General features: G+C 42.6%; 1 protein-coding gene across 2 annotated transcripts in view; it reads right to left on the bottom strand.

The window, feature by feature from the left end:
- Positions 1–17,712, bottom strand: part of Chrna5 (cholinergic receptor nicotinic alpha 5 subunit) — a 34,055-nt gene that overhangs the window by 7,091 nt on the left and 9,252 nt on the right. For both annotated transcript variants that reach the window (XM_040730041.1, XM_040730042.1), the window contains exon 2: positions 2,778–2,929. In XM_040730041.1, the coding sequence (XP_040585975.1) occupies positions 2,778–2,929 (152 nt within the window). The remainder of the gene's footprint in view (positions 1–2,777; positions 2,930–17,712) is intronic.

Below are 17,712 nucleotides of genomic sequence, written 5' to 3'. Positions count from 1 at the left end.
TTGCTGATTGGCTGCCTCTGCTAAGCCCAAGTTCAAACAATAAAAGGGAAACTTCCTTCCCGCTGCTTTCTATTTCTTCTTTGAATATCAGTCAAAACCCCAGGCGTGCTTTCCCTCACACTCCAGCTGCCTCAGCGGCTCCGAAGGCCCCGCCCACTTTCTCTGGCTGCATGCAGTCTGCCGACCCTAACTCAAAAGGAGTGGCTTCAGTCTCATCTCCTCCCTCGCTGTATCTGCTGAGATTGCAGCCTGCCGCCCCGTCTTCTCTCTCTCTAATAATATGGTCCTTAAGCTTTAAAAAAATGTACATTTCAATACAAATGCTCCTCTCTATGTAGAAGGAACACTCTGCTGACTAATCTGATTCTCCAGTAAACATGATAAATCTCATATCATTCCTGTAAACATTCTGTAACTTGGGTAAACTACCCTAAAGCATGGTCTGTTTCAAGTACTACATTTCCTCAATTTAAGAGCATCTAAGATATGAGTACAACATTATTCACTTCGCCCTAACAGGAGTGAAGGTGTATGCTGCGTACTCGGACTGCCTTCCTTAAAGGAGGGAGGAATTAGAAGAAAACCTGACAATTTTCTACCAAAGAAATATGAATGCATTTTATGAGTATTTTTAATGTACCTGGAGGGAAAAATCAGTCAGCAAAATTTTATCAAAAACACATTCCAGGGGTTGGAGAGTTGGCTCAATGGTTAGAGCACTTGTTCTTGCAAAGGACCCAGGTTCAGTTCCCAGCACCAACATGGAGGCTTACCACTTCCTTAGGTACCAGCCATGCACACGGTACACAGACATAAATGCAGGCAAAGCACTCATACACACAGAATAAAATAAATCCAAAAATACAAAATAAAAAAGGCCCACACATTCCAAGTTTGCAAAACAGGCACAAAGAAAAAATGGCAAGAAACACAACAAATTGGGGTTTTTGTTTTTATACAGGGTCTCAGTAGCCCAGGCTGGCCTCAGAATCTCTCTTTAGCAGGAGACAACCCAGAATTCCTGATTCTTCTGCTTCTCTTCCCAAGTGCTAAGATTATAGGTGTGCACGCCTCTCCCCAGCAAACAATTGTTAACATTAGTCATCTGTGGATGGTAGGATTAGAATCACTTTTTGTTTTTTTTGTTTTTGGTTTTTTGTTTTTTTTGGTTTTTCGAGACAGGGTTTCTCTGTATTGTTTTGGAGGCTGTCCTGGAACTAGCTCTGTAGACCAGGCTGGCCTCGAACTCACAGAGATCCGCCTGCCTCTGCCTCCCGAGTGCTGGGGTTAAAGGCATGTGCCACCAACGCCCGGCTCACTTTTTGTTTTATCTGTACTTTTTATACTTTAAAAATTCTCTACAAAATCATGTATTGCTTCTGTAATCATTAAAAACGCATGTTATTTTTAATATATATAAATATTTGATCACTATCCTAAAAATAATTATTGGCATGATCAGAACAAGAAGAAATTAGTTTTAAAAGTGTGACTTTCTTGCTGGGCGGTGGTGGCGCATACCTTTAATCCCAGCACTCGGGAGGCAGAGGCAGGCGGATCTCTGTGAGTTCGAGGCCAGGCTGGAGCGACAGCCTCCAAAACAATACAGAGAAACCCTGTCTCATAAAACCAAGAAAAAAAAGTGTGACTTTCTTAAGTTAAACACCAAGAATCAAGAAATTTTCCTGGGGGGGAAGGGGGAAGAGACGTGGTACATACACCTTTAATCCCAGTCCTTGAGAGACACAGACAGGCAGATTCTCTGTGAGTTTGAGGCCAGCCTGGTCTACAGAGTGAGTTCCAGGACACCAGAACTACATGGAGAAACCCTGTCTTGGAAATAAAACAACAAAAAAGAAAGGAAGACATTCTCCTGATGAATGACATGCAGAAAACTCTGAAAAAGAATTTTTATTTATGTGTATAAGTGTCGTTTTGCCTGCATGCATGTATATGCATCATGTGTGTGCTTCGTGCCTGTGGTGGTCAGAAGAGGGCATCAGATCCTCAGAAACTGCAGTTATCAATGGTTGTGAATAAATGTCATGTGGATGCGGAGAAGTCAACATGGGTCCTCTGCAAGAGTTCTTAACCCCTGAGTCGTTTCTCCAGCCCACGATATGTTTAGAGTCTCACCTTGAGATAATCCTGATGCTCAGAATCTATGATTCTACTCTTGGACTATTACACACACCTTACAGTGCATGCTTACATCCACTTATGGGGGACTTCAATATAAAATGTTAGCCAGACGGTGGTGGTGCACGCCTTTAATCCCAGCACTATGAGTTCAATTGAGGCCAACCTGATCTACAGAGTAAGTTCCAGGTCAGTCGAGACTGTTACACAGAGAAACCCTGTCTCAAAAAACCATGAGAGAGTGCAAGAGGGGGAGGGGGAGAGAGGGAGAGGGGAAAGAAAGAGAGAGAGAGAGAGAGAGAGAGAGAGAGAGAGAGAGAGAGAGAGAGAGAGAGGAAGGAAGGAAGAAAAGAAAGGAAGAATGAAAGAGAGAAAGAAGTTTTAATATCTTTGAATCTGATTAAGGATAGACCTAGTATTAGTAAATGAGATAAAACAATTTCTAAACTACACAACAAGGTATAAACATAGTATTTCTATGTCTGTGGCATACTAGTCATTGTTCCCTGGAGAGCTCTTTGAGGCAAAGGGCTATGTTTGTTCACCTTGGTAACCTCTGGTGCCTGACATACATTTGGGGAAAACTCTGATCTTAAAATGGGTGTGAAATGGGAACGAGTAACAGCATACATACTTACCACATCCACTAACTGAGATATTGCAAGGCCAAACTTGATTTTTATTTTGTCACTCAGGTGTTCCACAGGACGAACCCACCTCTCATAGTCTTCAAATAAATCCTTAAAAAGACGGTCTGCATGTTTTGCAGCAGAGGATAGTTCAGGCAATCCTGCATAGCAAACTTGAAGAAATTAGTGTCCTGGCTGCTCTCTCCCCAAATACCTACACTTTAAGAAAATCAACACTATTAATGATTTGATCTAAATTCAAGTTATAGGTTATTTAAGCTTTAGTTTGTTTGTAACAGGCTATCATATAGCCTGGGCTACCCTTGAATTCCCTATGTAACCAAGTATAGCTTCAACTCCTGATCCCCCTGTCTCCGCGTCCCTAGTACTGGGATAATATACATCTACCACCGTATCCATCCAGCTAATTTTTTTTTTGGTTTTTCAAGACAGGGTTTCTCTGTATCGCTTTGGAGCCTATCCTGGCACTGACTCTGTAGGCCAGGCTGGCCTCGAACTCACAGAGATCCACCTGCCTCTGCCTCCCAAGTGCTGGGATTAAAGGCGTGCTCCACCAATGCCCGGCCATCCAACTAATTTTTAAGATTTATTTTTATTTTAAATTGTGTGTGTGTGAGTGAGGTGGGGTATGTGCACTGCATGCACGTAGGTGCTCAAAGAAGTCAGAGGTGCTTATTTAATTAGACAATGGATGCAGAAGGGATGCTTACCATATAAAGACCTTATCATTAAGAGTGGTAACTGGTTTTAATAGCATTTAATACCACTCAGTGTCCTAGGGCATGGGGAAGTCCCCCATCTATAACAACTAGATACCAGTTTGGATATTTTTAGATTTATTTATTGTATTTTATATTTGTGAGTGTTTTGTTTGCATGTATGTATATGTGCCATATTGTGTGCCTAGTGTCCTGGGAAGTCAGAAGTGTCATAGGATCCTCTGGAACTAGAGTTATGGATGGTAGTGACCCACCATGTGAGTGCTGGGAACCGAACCCAGGTCTTCTGCAAGAGCAACAAGTGTTTAACAGCTGAGCCATCTCTCTAGCCCCTGGAGACTACCTTTTATCAGTAGACTTTTTCTAGTCCTGGGGGGAGATTCAGATAGCTTGTGGTAGGTGGGTAACAGCAGAGAAAGTAGGAAATACTTGTATTTGAGAATTCTTAGGGGCAAGGTCAGCAGCATGCTGGTGGATTATGTATAGTGGCAAGAGAGAAAGTGGTGTCAAGTGTAGCTCAGGTTTTAGACTTCAGAACCAGGCAGGTGATGGACCCACTCACTGTGATGGGAAAAACTGATGGGGAGATGTGATTATGCTCTTGGGAATGATCTTGTGGGATTCTCTCTATAAACAGATGAGTAGATGTTTCAGCACTGCTGAAGAGGGTGTCCTTCTGTGTGCTGTGATATGTTTCTCTTATTGGTTGATTAATAAATACTGATTGGCCAGGAGTCAGGCAGGAAGTATAGGTGGGGCTACCAGACTAGGAATACTGGAAGAGAGAGTTGCCAGAGAGATGCCATGTAGCCGCCAAAGGAGTAACATGTCGGAGCCTTAGAGGTAAGCCACAGCCTCGTGGCAATACATGGTTTAATAGAAATGGGTTAATAATTAAGAGAGAGATAGCCAATAAGAAGCCTGACCATGGGCCAAACAGTTTATAATTAACATAAGTCTCTGTGTGTTTTTATTTGGGACTGAAGGGCCATGGGATCGAGCTGGACAGAAACCCCGTCAACAATACCTCAAGAAAGCTATAGGATGACTGCAGCTGATCACTCTGGTTCCTGATGGGGCAACCTTGGGGCTGTTTAAAACAACTTGTGCCAGACTTTTTTGTTTTCATAAGGCTCTAAACCACCCTGCAGCCATTCCCACTTTGGCCAGAAGGGGAGAACTGCCACTGTTACTTTAGCAGAGGGACTTCTGTGGCTGGTGAGATGGCCTGGAAGGTAGGGCACATGCTGCCAAACATAATGACTTGAGCTCCATCCTGGGGTCCTGTGTGGTGGTGGCAGAAGATAGAATCCTGGAAGTTGCCTTCCTGAGGAGCCTCTGCAAGCATCACAAACAGTATCGCTGGAAGTAGGCACCCTGAATGGTCTCAGCAGAGGCCAAGCTGGGGCAGCCAAACAGATCAAGAATGGCCAGGGAAGAGAAAAGAAAGGCAGAAACAGAAATAACGAGAGAATAGAAAGCTGAAATTAAGAATGCAGGCTGTAAGGGGCCAGAGAAGAGAAGTTGCAGGCTCTGGCTGACAGAAGAGGTCCAGAGAGCTGTCAAGTCTGCAGAGCTAAAGATCTCCCAGCCCCTAGGTTGAGAGCTGTAGCCATGACCAAAGGCCAAGAGTTCTGATACCCAAAGCCTGAAGGACGTCATACTAGAGGATGCCACTTGACTACTGCTGCCAAACACTGCCAGAAGTGAAAGCTGGAGGGCTTCCCTGCCTGTCGGAGGCCTCCATCCAGGTAGAGAAAAGAGCCACCTGAGCTGTCACAGAGCCATCTCTACCTTACCTGCTCACCGTGGTTGTTTCTCTGCAGAGACTTGGGCCATCTTCTCAAGTCAAGGACTGACTGATGCTACACATGGGCCTCACAGCCTTCTTGAGCTTTTCAAGGGTCTGTTCTGGCGCCTGCTGGCATTGCTCTCCTTGGATCCAACTGTACTGAAGGATTGATCCGCTCTGCCAGACACATTCCCATCTATGAGGCACATGCCCTCCCTTCCCCTGCCCTGGCCAAGTCACTCGTCCTTCAGACCTCCGCCAACACGGTCTCGCTTAAGTCCTCTTCCCTGTTCTAGTTCACACTGGCATCTCCCACATAGAGCCGTGTTCCTCATCTTTACTGCAGCCATGTGGATCTTGTGTGTATATGATTAAGGTCTCTTCTCATCTCTCTCTCTGGCACTTAGTAACACAGAGACAAATAGTAGCTGTTCAGTCTGTTCAATGAATAAATATGTAACTGAATAAGTGAGTCGGTATTCACTTCTTGCCATATGCTAACCCTCGTTTTTCTCTAATGATTTAGAATGTTATCTTTGGTTATGGAACAACTGGCATGAGAGCTATCTTCATTGTCTCTGAAGTTCACTAGACTCATCTCAAAATTAGAGACCTGTCCTACTCAGATTTGAACATAAAGAGAAATGCAACACAGTCGATAAGAGTTCAAGATTTGAGAACAGCATAGTAGCATGCACCTGTAGTCTCAACTTTCCTATTATTGTGACCCTCTAATACAATTCCTCATATTGTGGTGAGCCCAACCATAAAATTATTTTCATTGCTACCTCATAATTTTGCTACTGTTATGAATGTAAATATTTTATATGCAACCCTGTGAAAGGGTCATTTGATCCCCAAAGGAGTCAAGACCCACAGATTGAGAACTACTGCTCAAGAGGCTGAGACAGGAGGATCACTTGAGGTCAAGAGTTTAAGGCCATCAAGACCCCATCTCAAAAACAATACTTGGAATTTTAAAATGTTCAGGCTAGATTACATTCTGGTTCCTAATATTTACAATGTAACTTCAAGGCAAGTTACTTAACCTGTTTGCATCTAGGTTTCTACACCCATGAAAACAGGTATAGAATAGTAGTACCCACCTTAAAAAGGCTATTGAGAAGGCTATACTTTGTGTGTGTGTGTGTGTGTGTGTGTGTGTGTGTAAGTGCCTGCACCAGCTCACTCTTATTCCACAGACCATTGCTACAGTAGCGAGTTGAAAGCTATAGACCTCCACAGGCAATCACACAAAAACACCACAATGAAAGCAAGCCACCTCTGAAGAGCCTAGCTGAAGCCTACCAATATTCAACAAAGATGGTTTCCAGGCAGTCCAAGGCAACAGAACCTTGCAAAAATACAGGGGAAGAATGTGTCTGTGGCACAAGGCACGCTCGATGTATGATGACAAAGCTTTCTCCAAATCTCGTGGGGGTGAGTGGTTGTTTTGTTTTGTTGTTTTGTTTTGAGTCAGTGTCTTACTCCATAACCTATGGTAGCACCAAATTCTTGCTCTATCTGACTCTATTTCCTGAGTGCTGGGGTTACAGGTATATGCTACCAAAGCCTCTACTCATTAAAGCTAGTAAGTACATTATCAGCGTCCTAATGGCTCATATCCCAGAGAAGAACAGGGAACCAAGCGGTTAAACAGACTGGGGTAAGAGCATAAGCATTTCCTGAAGTTTTTAAAGGAACAATGAAAGAGAAACTAAGCTGAACAGCGAACAAGGGGAAGTGCATGGATCACTGTCATCTTGAAAGACTTACGTTTTTGTTTCATACAATTAGTTCTAACTCTGAATGTCAATGGTCTCAAGAACTGGAATAATGACATTTAAATGTTTTCATAAAGCCAGGGATGGTGGTACCCGTATGTCATCATAGCACTGGGTAGGTAAGGTAGGAATATCAGACGTCCAGTCCAGCACAGGCTACATAGCAGTTCAAGGTCAACCTGGGCTGTCTAAAAACAAAAGCCAAAGTCATGCAATTTAGTAAAACTACATTTATTTTCAAAGAAATCATCTTGCTCCCTAATTTTACTATGGCGAAGAAGAAAGAACACAGGACTGCAGAGCCAAAAGCCTTCATTGAATGCTTGGCGTGCCTCCAAGGCATGCTACAATTTCTAAACCATATAAAATAGGGATATCTCATTGGAAAAATATAATAGTTAATCATGCATGGCAAGAACTCTGAATCCATACTACCTGCTCAAGCTTGCACTCCCCAGGTGTCTATCTACCACCAAGCCACACCCTTAACCCTCCTCTTGCTTCCTGAGACAGGCTCTCAGTGACTTATTCCAGTTGAGCCTTAACTCACTCTGCAGCCCAGGCAGGCCCAGAAACTGTGACCTCCTGCCTAAGTTTCTCATATGGATGATATTACAGGCCTGGGCTACTTAGGACTGACTATGCTGGACCAATTTTTTGTATGCTTTATTTTTTTCATTATTAAACATTAATAAGCTTGATGTGGTGGTACACACCTTAAACTCCAAAATGAGAGAGACTGAGGCAGGAGGATCATGAGTTCAAGGCCAGCCTGGGTTACAATGGAAGTCCCTGCCTCTAAATAAACAAACAAAAAAAGGATAACCTATGTTTAGCTGTTTCACTGTTGTACAGCTCAAATAAAATTAAATAAATTTTCTTCCTCTATCAGGTCTTACTTAAGTAGTTTAAATATTTATTTGTTTATTTTTCCATATGGTTGCCTGAGTGCACAGCTGTGAAACACATGCATGCAGTGCCTAGAAAGGCCACATGAGGGCATTACATCCCCGTAAATTAGAATTACAGACAGCTGTGAGCCACCCTATAGGTGCTGGAAATCAAGTCACAGTCCTCTGGAACAGAACATGTCTAAGAAATTTCCTAAAATTTACATCTTCTCCACTTTTGGTTCTATATAATCAAACAAACCAACAAACAAAAAAGTAGTTAGGATTTAAAAGTCACTCCTATGGATGCTTGATAGTGTTCTCAACTGGCATTTTTTTTTCATAAAGAATTGTTTTCTCATTAGAAAGTAAGAATTCTGGGAAAAGTCACCAAGATGATGGTCTGCAACTAAATATGTGTATTACCATTTTTGTAATCTACAGACAAAAATTAAGACAGCATCTTTTGTAATGTTTAGTTTCTCCCAAAGGTTCTCAAGTCTTCAGCATCTGCTACAACCTGGAAATCCCAAGTTGGTGCCTACCTCATTGTATCCATTCAACAGATCCTGGGTGGCTGTGACCACAGTAGCCTCTGTACTGAGGCAGATCAGAACACAAGGACCGGAACCTGCCCTCCTGGGATGCAAACTCCCACATGCCATGGACAGAAATCTGTGGCCATGCAGAAGGCACCCCACAACGAGAATGCTGCTCCTTGGCACTTGTCCAATGCCTGCAAGCATAAACATGGCTGCAATCTTCTGATCTAAACCTGGGCCTTCTTGACTTGGCTTTACTGACATTCTGAGATGAGGGAATCTTTGTTGCGTGGGAGCTCTCATGGACCTGCACATTTCAGCAGATACACTGTCTCTGTGCCACAACCAGTGGTGCCTTTAGACACTGCCAAACATGTGGTGAGGGGCATAGAACGCCCCTCTGAGGAGCACTGCTCTAACAGCACCTAGTAAGAAGCAGAGACAGGACTAGGCCCCAGATTTGTTGCTGTTATTTTCTCTAGATGATGCTTTCATTACAAAAATAAGGCATGATCACTGTTACAATCCAAATCCAGAAGCTCATTTAATAGGGAATCTTCCTATTCTTCTCTTTTCCTGACCTGGGGGCTAACCATCGGTAAGTTTCAAATGTACAGGTTTTAATTACAAGCACATAAGCACATCACACACTCTCAGAGGACAAACAATCATTGCCCTTGTAAAGTTCTATGGCTTTAGCTTTTCCATTCTAACATGCTAGGGGTTATCCATCTGTCTCTATTCTTTCTTCATAAGCACAAAGTGGTCTGCATTATGGGCACATGTCATACTTTAAACTTTCACAGGTGGACATCTATGCAGTGTTCATTTTGAATTATTTCCAATAATGGCACTGTGGAAAATGCTGTAACATCCTTGAGTGCCTTCTTTCCCTTCTTATGCAGGCACTGACTCTTAGAAGTGGACTGCTGAGTCACGGGTATGCATGCTTTAAACTTTGAGGTATTGCTGACAGCCTTCCCTAACTTCCTCAGAGGCTGCCGTGAGACTGAAATAAATCATGTATCTGAAAAGATTCCGAAGAACCATAGATACACTATAGCCCGGATCCATGATGAGGGCATCTCTGCAGTAGTTAATCCTTTCCTCTAAGTCTCCTTGTATCTTTTTTTTTAAGTTAACAGAAAAGTGACTTTGATACCTTTTTAAACAGTTCTCCTCGATGCAGTCCTAAGAGAGCTATTTTAGGAGACAGCAAGATAAAGCAGTGAACACAACCATTTAGTTAATTCAGGGAAATAAATTCGTACCAACTCAGCGCTTTCAATGTGTCAAATAAGGCAAGTATGCTTACTAATCATTATTTTAGTATTACAGATGAAATGCAGAGGGTTCTATTCTCACTCTATTTCATATTGATTTCTAACACAGAATTACGGCACGAGGCTATACTGTAACTGCTATGCTTTACTAAACTCAATCTTCCAGCTTTCCCTGACTCTCAGAACACGAGAAGCAACACGATGACCTTATGCAGTATTAAATTTAGGCCCAGTCGATAGTTCTCAAGGAGTTTTTAAAAAGTTAAAGCATTATCAAATCAAATAAATGCAGAGGTCACTGTTTTAATTTGGCATCAGAGATCTGTGGACAGGTGATAAATACACATTTAAACTAGTACATTTACAGCGTCAGGAAATAAAACGTGCAATGGCATAAGAAGCTGTAAGCACATATGACCTTGATAAGACCTTTGCAAATTTCTTCCCTAGCACCAAGGTGGGGCACACCCCTGTAATCTCAGCATTTAGGAGGCAGAGGCGGGACAATAAGGAGTGGAAGGTCATTCTTGGCTGCATAGCTGAGACTGGTCTGTGTTTTAGTAGACTTTGCCTCAAAAATATTTTTTCAGTGGCTGGAGAGATGGTTTGGAGGTTAAGAGCATTGGTTGCTCTTCCAGAGGACCTGGGTTCTATTCCCAGCACCCACATGGTGGCTCACAACCATCTGTAACTCTAATCCTAGGAAATCTGACTCCCTCTTCTGGCCTCCACAGACACTGCACATACATGGTGCCTAGACATGCATACAGACAAAGCATCCATAAACATAATAAAATGAAAAATAATACAAAAAGTTTTTAGAATTTTCTAGTTATGAACAAATAATGGCTTAAGGAAACACAAAATGCTGAAGAACCAAACACAAGGCACATACCTATAACCCCAGCACTCGAGGGTCTGAGGCAAGATGATCTTACAGGGTTTTCGTTGTTGTTGTTTTAGAATTTAAATTTTTATGTGTATGAGCATTTTGCATGCATGTATACCACTGGAGTGCCTGGTCCCCTAAGAGGTCAGAAAAGAGAACTGGATTCCCTGGACCTGGAGTTTGAAGGTTGTAAGCTACCATGTGGATGCTGGGAATTGAACCCAGATCCTTCTCAAGAATAACTGCTCTTAACCAATGAGCCATCTCTCCAGCCCCAAGACCTTGATCTTGAGGCTAGCCTTGTCTACCCAGTGAGTTCAAGGCCAGTCTCGGCTACAAAGTCATAGTGAGACCTTGTTTCAAGAAACAAAGAAGAAAAGGAAAGGGGGACAGGTAACTGATTTGTGTGTATAGGGGGCTAATGCTTATTTACTTGGTTTTTATTAGTTCGCTCAGATTTTTTTTTTTTGGTTTTTTGAGACAGGGTTTCTCTGTGGTTTTGGAGGCTGTCCTGGAATTCACTTTGTAGACCAGGCTGGCCTCGAACTCACAGAGATCCGCCTGCCTCTGCCTCCCAAGTGCTGGGATTATAGGCATGCGCCACCAACGCCCGGCAGTTCGCTCAGATTTTTTTTAAACTATGTGTATGTGTGTGCCACGTTGTGACGGGGTCTATAGAGGCCAGAAGTGAGTCCTGGATTTTCTGGAGTTGAAGTTACAAGTGGTTGAACCACCTGATGTGTGGTGCTGGGAACCATATTCAGGTCTTCTGGAAGAGTAGCAAGTACTCTTAACCGATACAACATCTCTCCAGTCCCAAATTTGTCCTAGGTTTGTTTGTTTTTTGATTTTTTTTTTTGAGACAGGGTTTCTCTGTATACCCCTCACCCCAGATTAGGCTGGCCTTGAGTTTACAGAAACCTGTCTCCCGAGTCCATTAAAGGCATGGACTGCCACCAGCCAGCTTAACCCCAGGATTGTATTAGTCTTATGTCATTTAGGCAAAAAGAAAAAAAAAAAAAGACTATCTGTATAATTATTTCATTGGATCCTGAGACTGACACTAATTGACATGAATTAAGAATTGCCTAGATACCTTTCCTGCTAAAGTGTGTTACTTTCAGCTGCAGTGGCTACATATAAAAATTATGTCAACATGGGCTACATGAGACCATGTCTCAAAGACAAGTAAGCAAACAAACAAAACTCAAGTATAGCTAGTACACCATGAATTTCAGACTTCCCTTGGAAGCTTCTGTGACATTGGAACCTCAGGCCTTGCCCCTGACCTTCTGAATCCCCAGGTGTCCTTAACAAAACCCCAAGGGGTCCCTTCACAGAGCCAAGTAGGAGAGGCCCTGCAACAAAATCACAAGTGGGACACTATATGGGTTGGGGAAGAACAATTCCGTCCCATGGAAAACACCTGAAAAATCTCTGGAGATAGTTTTCAGTGGGATGCTGGTAGCAGCTCACAAACAGGGGTCAGGGATGCTGCAAACACACTGGATCACGACCCTTTTCTCCTCCAACTTCTTCCTAAGCTATTCTAACTTCAACATGTTTGTGTCGACTTGCTTATTTAGTTTTAAACTAAAAGTATGATTTAAAGGAATTTAATCCCAACTGTTATAAAAGAAAAACAATGCTACCAGAAGAAAATGCTATGCTGAATTTACTAAAAACTCAGCCTAATTTTTAAAAATTTCTTGATATCATTTGTAATTATGGATCAAAAGGAACCTTCTATTCTGTCAACTAATTGACAACCATATCAGAGTCCCATCAGCAGGTACTTTGATAAACTCAGGCGCAAGCACAGTGAACACAGCTGCAATCCCAGTACTGGGAAGTTAAAGGAAGATGAGCAAGAATTCAAGGTCATCCTGGACTACAGGAAACCTAACTCAATAAACAGACGCAACCAGTGAATTGTGACCCCACCTTCCAGGTGTTCAGACTCCAGGTCATAGTGTATATTCAGCATTCTCAGGAACACAATTATTTTCTTTGAATAAGACAAGGACTATTTAGCCCAAGTTGACCATGAACTTTAAAAAGATCCTTATAGGTGCACAGTCATTGTGCACAGTGATGAGTTTCATGCAAGCATTTTCATCCAAGTGTATCATGTGCCTTGACCATACTCATCTCCCAATCCTTTTCCTCCCTATCTCCTCTTGCTAACCCCTTTCCTTCCCCCAATGTCACTTCTCTTTTCACGTCTGCTTCTGTCTTTCTCTCACACACAATTTTATGTACATTTTATCTATGTAAAGTTTATAATCACAAACGAGAGAAAGCACAGTATTTATCTTTGTGAGTATATTTCATATGCTCTCCGGTTCCATTCATTTTCCTGGAAATGACACACTTTGTTAGTTTTTAAGGCTGAAAAAAACTCCTGTGTGTGTGTGTGTGTGTGTGTGTGTGTGTGTGTGTGTGAGAGAGAGAGAGAGAGAGAGAGAGAGAGAGAGAGAGAGAGAGAGAGAGAGAGAGAGATTTTCTTTTTCCATTCATCTGTTGACTGAACACAGGCTGATTCCATAGTTTAGCTATTGTGAATAGTGCTGGGATAAACCCAAATGTGCAAGTGTCCCTGCGATATGTTGGTGTAGAGTCCTGCAGGTAAACACTTAGGAGTGGTGTATCTGGGTAATATGGCAGTTCTTTTAGCTTTCTTGAGGAATGTCCACAGTGATTTCTACAGTCATTGGACTAATTTACATTCCCATAAAGGTTTCCCCACCATTTTTGACAGCATCTTTAAAGCACGTGTGTGTGTGTGTGTGTGTGTGTGTGTGTGTGTGTGTGTGTGTGTGTGCAAGTACCCGTGGAAGCCAGAAGAAACCATCATATCCTTTGACACAAGAGTTACAGACGGCTGTGAGTTTGCTGGTAACCAAACTCTGGTCCTCTGCAAGACCAGCACTGCTGAGTCGTGTCAGCATTCCAACATTCAATGTTTTCTTAATGACCTCCTTTCTGAACAGAAAGGGTATCAGTGTACTTTTAATTTGTATTTCCCTGATGGTTAGGGATGCGGAACATTTTTGTATGTGTACTGGCCACTTGTTATCTCATCTTTTGAGAACTGTCTGTTCATTACACTAGCTCATTTACCAACAGGGTTGAGTCTCTTTGTATTTACTTTTTAAGTTCTTTATATAGTCTCCGTATTAATCCTCTATCAGATGAATGCTAGCAAAAATGTTTCTTCCATTCTCTATGACCTTGAACTCTTCTTGCCTCTGCCTCCCAAGTTCTTGGAATACAGGTAAGTACCACCAAACTTGGCCAAAAGAATTTTTAATTTCAAAATAAACTGTGCGAAAACTTAGTTATAAACATATGTACATGGGAGGCAGAGGCAGGCGAATCTCTGTGAGTTCGAGACCAGCTTGGTCTACAGAGTGGGTTCCAGGACAGGCTCCAAAACAACACAGAGAAACCTTGTCTCGAAAAACCAAAAAAAAAAAAATCATATGTACAAAAATGACAAAAGTGGCTCCCACCCTACCTGCATCCCCTGGGGTCTCTGCTGAAACCTGGTGCAGACCCTCAGAGCCTTCCCCTCTAGTTCATTCCCATTCCTTTGTCAGTTCCATTCACTGGAGATGGCAACTCTTGATACAGACCCAGGATCCCCTAGCCTTTTCATGTATGTCTCCAGACATATTGTGTCTAATCGTGACCTACTTGCAGGACTCCTTATCTCACACCTCAGATCCTCTGGGGACCCTGTCCTTGGTGTGGACGGGATCCCCTTAGCTCTTTCCCACAGCCCCTCCCAGCCTGCTCTCCTAACCCACCTCTACCCCTTTGCCACCCACCTGCAGAAGCACTCTCTATCAAGGAACTCACAGCCACCACACTTTCCTAAGATCCAGAGACAGCAATAGAAACCAAGAAATGGAACACAAAGAAAGACAATACCAAATATCATTACCTAGAATCACCTCAATCGTGGTAATTCCATGCAAATATGAAAGAAACCTAAATAACAGAAGTTACATCTAGCTGAGATGTTGGACAAGGGGACATCATGGAAATCCCCAACTATCTCAGGCTATTGCCCAGGCTTACCAGTTGTTTTCCACAAACTGCCAGTAAGGCCTGTAGGAGGAAGTCTGATGCCGCCATTAAACATGTGACTTATTAGAGGCGCATACAGATGAGGTAATAAAAGGGTGGTTTACCACACCGCTAACCACACCCACTTTAGGCAGGACTAAAGACGTATACGGCTGGACGTAAAGAAGTATACGTACGTAGGCAGAACTACGTCACTAGCCAGGCCCACTTTTGGGCATGGCTAGGGGCGTTACGGGGGAAGGCATAAAAGACAGCACACAGGAAGTCTCAGTCTCTTTTCCTGGAGTTCGGCTTCCGGTCCGGCCGCTAGCTGAGAACTGTTTGGCTCCTCTGGGTTTGGTATCTTGTGAGTAATTTTCTACATTAAATACTTAGCTTTACTGTCAGTAATTGTGTGTCGCGTATCGTTACAGCGTCCGTTTAGCCTACAGTTTGGTGTCGGGAGCGGGATTGGAATCCGGATCCAGGCGCCCAGAAAAGCGGCTTCTCTCGGCCCGACCAGGCACACGTGGACTCTCCTTTCGCTAAGTTCCTCACCACTTCACTCGGCAAGGCACGATTCCTGCCGCCAGGAACCAGTACCTTCTACCTGCCGGTAAGGTTAGGCGGTATTCCAAGATTTCTCTCGCGGCCACGTGCCATTTTACTGGCGGCCTGCTGACTCTGGCCACGTGCTCTTTCGCTGGCAGCCTGTTGATTTCGGCCTGAATTACTCCATTGGTAACAAACGTAACTGCTTTATACAATGTCAACAGCTAACACTATGATGCAGGATGTTAAGAATTTTCTTGTTTTTTGTATGGATGGGATTTTAGAAAGGGTTGAGGACCTACCTGAAAGGTACTTACTACCCACGATGGTGATTATTAGCTTCATAATCAATATAAATTTGTTAATGAAATGGCTCAAAAATAGGAATAAACTTAAACAGGTCATACAGTCATCGCAGGATAGTTTTGAAATCTTAATACAAAGGATTCAGGAAGTGCAAAATTCATTGCAGGAGAGTAAGAAAGGGTTGGTAGATAATATTCAGGATATTAAAAATGATAATGTAGGTCTGACGAACAGGTTTAAAGAGACGGAACACAAAATTGAATTACTATCAGGAAAAATGTGTTCCACAGATAGAATTGAAAAATTGGAACATAATGTGGAAACATTTAACGAAAAACACGGTTCCATGTTTGATGATTTCACTAGCAAATTACAAAGACTGGAACATAAAATTGAAATGCTAGCAGAAAAGAATTGTTCCATGTCTGAGAGCAATGATAAACTAACTGATAGAATATCATTTGTAGAAGGCAGTTTACATGCTATTGAGGTACTTGCTAAGGATGAGAATATTAGAAATTTGGAATCACATGTAAATAATGAATGTAAAAAAATGAAAGATTCCATGACGTCCTTAGAAAATTATTTGTCCCAAGAACTTCAAGAGCTCAGAGAAACAATGATGAATAGACTGCAGGATTTAGAAGACGCTCAATCTGATACTTCAGAATCAGAAATACAGGTAACAGGTCAGGACAGGAGTTTCCCAAAGCTTCTCAAATGCCGGAATGATTTCCCTAAGGTTGCTATGCGTTCCCCTATGGTTTTTCCAGTATCTGTAACAGAAAAACCAGCAACGAAAAAACAATCAAATGGTCCCATTGCTTATCACTGGGAGCCTATACAGATGAAGGATCTAAAAAATATTAAGGAGGCCATTGTCATGTATGGTCTTCATTCTCCCTTTGTCAAAGAGCTCCTAACCTCATGGGCTACTGTAAATAAAGTAACCCCAAAAGACTGGGCCCAATTAGCCTCTGCAGTGCTCGAAAATTCTTGTCAAATTCAATGGAGAGCTTTATGGAGGCAAGAAGCAAAAGCTATAGAAATTCAGGAATTACAGAACGGTCATGAAGTACCCCAAGACAAGATTCTTGGGGAGGGTCCTTACGCTGACACGCAGGTCCAATCTGCATATGACGAGCACATGTTGTCTTTGTGCCGTACAGCTGCTTTAAATGCCTTGGATAAGGTTTGTGAAACAGGAGAGATAATGCAACCCTACACCAAGGTATTACAGGGCCCAAGGGAAAGGTTCACTGAATTTTTAGAGAGATTATCCAAAGCAGTAGAAGTACAGGTAGCGAACCCAGAATCCAGGTGTCTCCTTATAGAATCTTTGGCGTATGAGAACACGAATCCTCAATGCAGGCAGGTAATTTGGCCATTAAAAATAAGATCAGCGCCATTGGAGGAATGGGTCCTACATACAGCGAACCTGGAATGTAAAAGTCAGGATACAGGAGCTTGGGTAGGTGAAGCTATTTCTACAGGCTTGAGGAGGCACCAGGATGCCAAATATCCTACCTGTGATGATATAGAGGCATGGGTAGGGAAGGCAATCTCAAAGAATTTAAATAGGCGTAAAGACACAACATGCTTTAACTGTGGTAGAATAGGACATCTTAGTAGGAACTGTAGACAACACATTCCTATAAATAATGCTTTTACCAGGAATGCATCAAACAGAAGGCCTAAGCCTCCTGGTCTATGCAGGAGGTGTGGGAAGGGGCGCCATTGGACTGATGAATGCTTTTCCACAATAGACAGACAAGGTAGATCTTTACAGCAGGGAAATGGGCTTCCGGGGCTCAATGGAGCCCCGAAAAGGAAGATTATCTGGTCATTCCCAGTGACAGTGGAGGACAGCCTCTCCCAGGACAATTAGAAGATCCACTGCCCATTGTAAATAATACGGCACTGGATAATACATTAGCTCCAGAGGATGAATCAATTACATCAGGAGGAGATACAAAACATATATTTTGGCAAACTTCTATACAATATCATAGACCCAAACTTCCAGTTAAGGTAAATAATAGGGTGATTTATGGATTACTGGACACCGGAAGTGACGTCACTATCCTTAATC

This window comes from Mesocricetus auratus, unplaced genomic scaffold, assembly GCF_017639785.1.
Source record: "Mesocricetus auratus isolate SY011 unplaced genomic scaffold, BCM_Maur_2.0 Super-Scaffold_100022, whole genome shotgun sequence".
Classification (NCBI taxonomy): Eukaryota; Metazoa; Chordata; class Mammalia; order Rodentia; family Cricetidae; genus Mesocricetus; species Mesocricetus auratus.
Note: the sequence above shows the minus strand (reverse complement) of the source record. Positions and strands in the feature narration are given on the sequence as shown.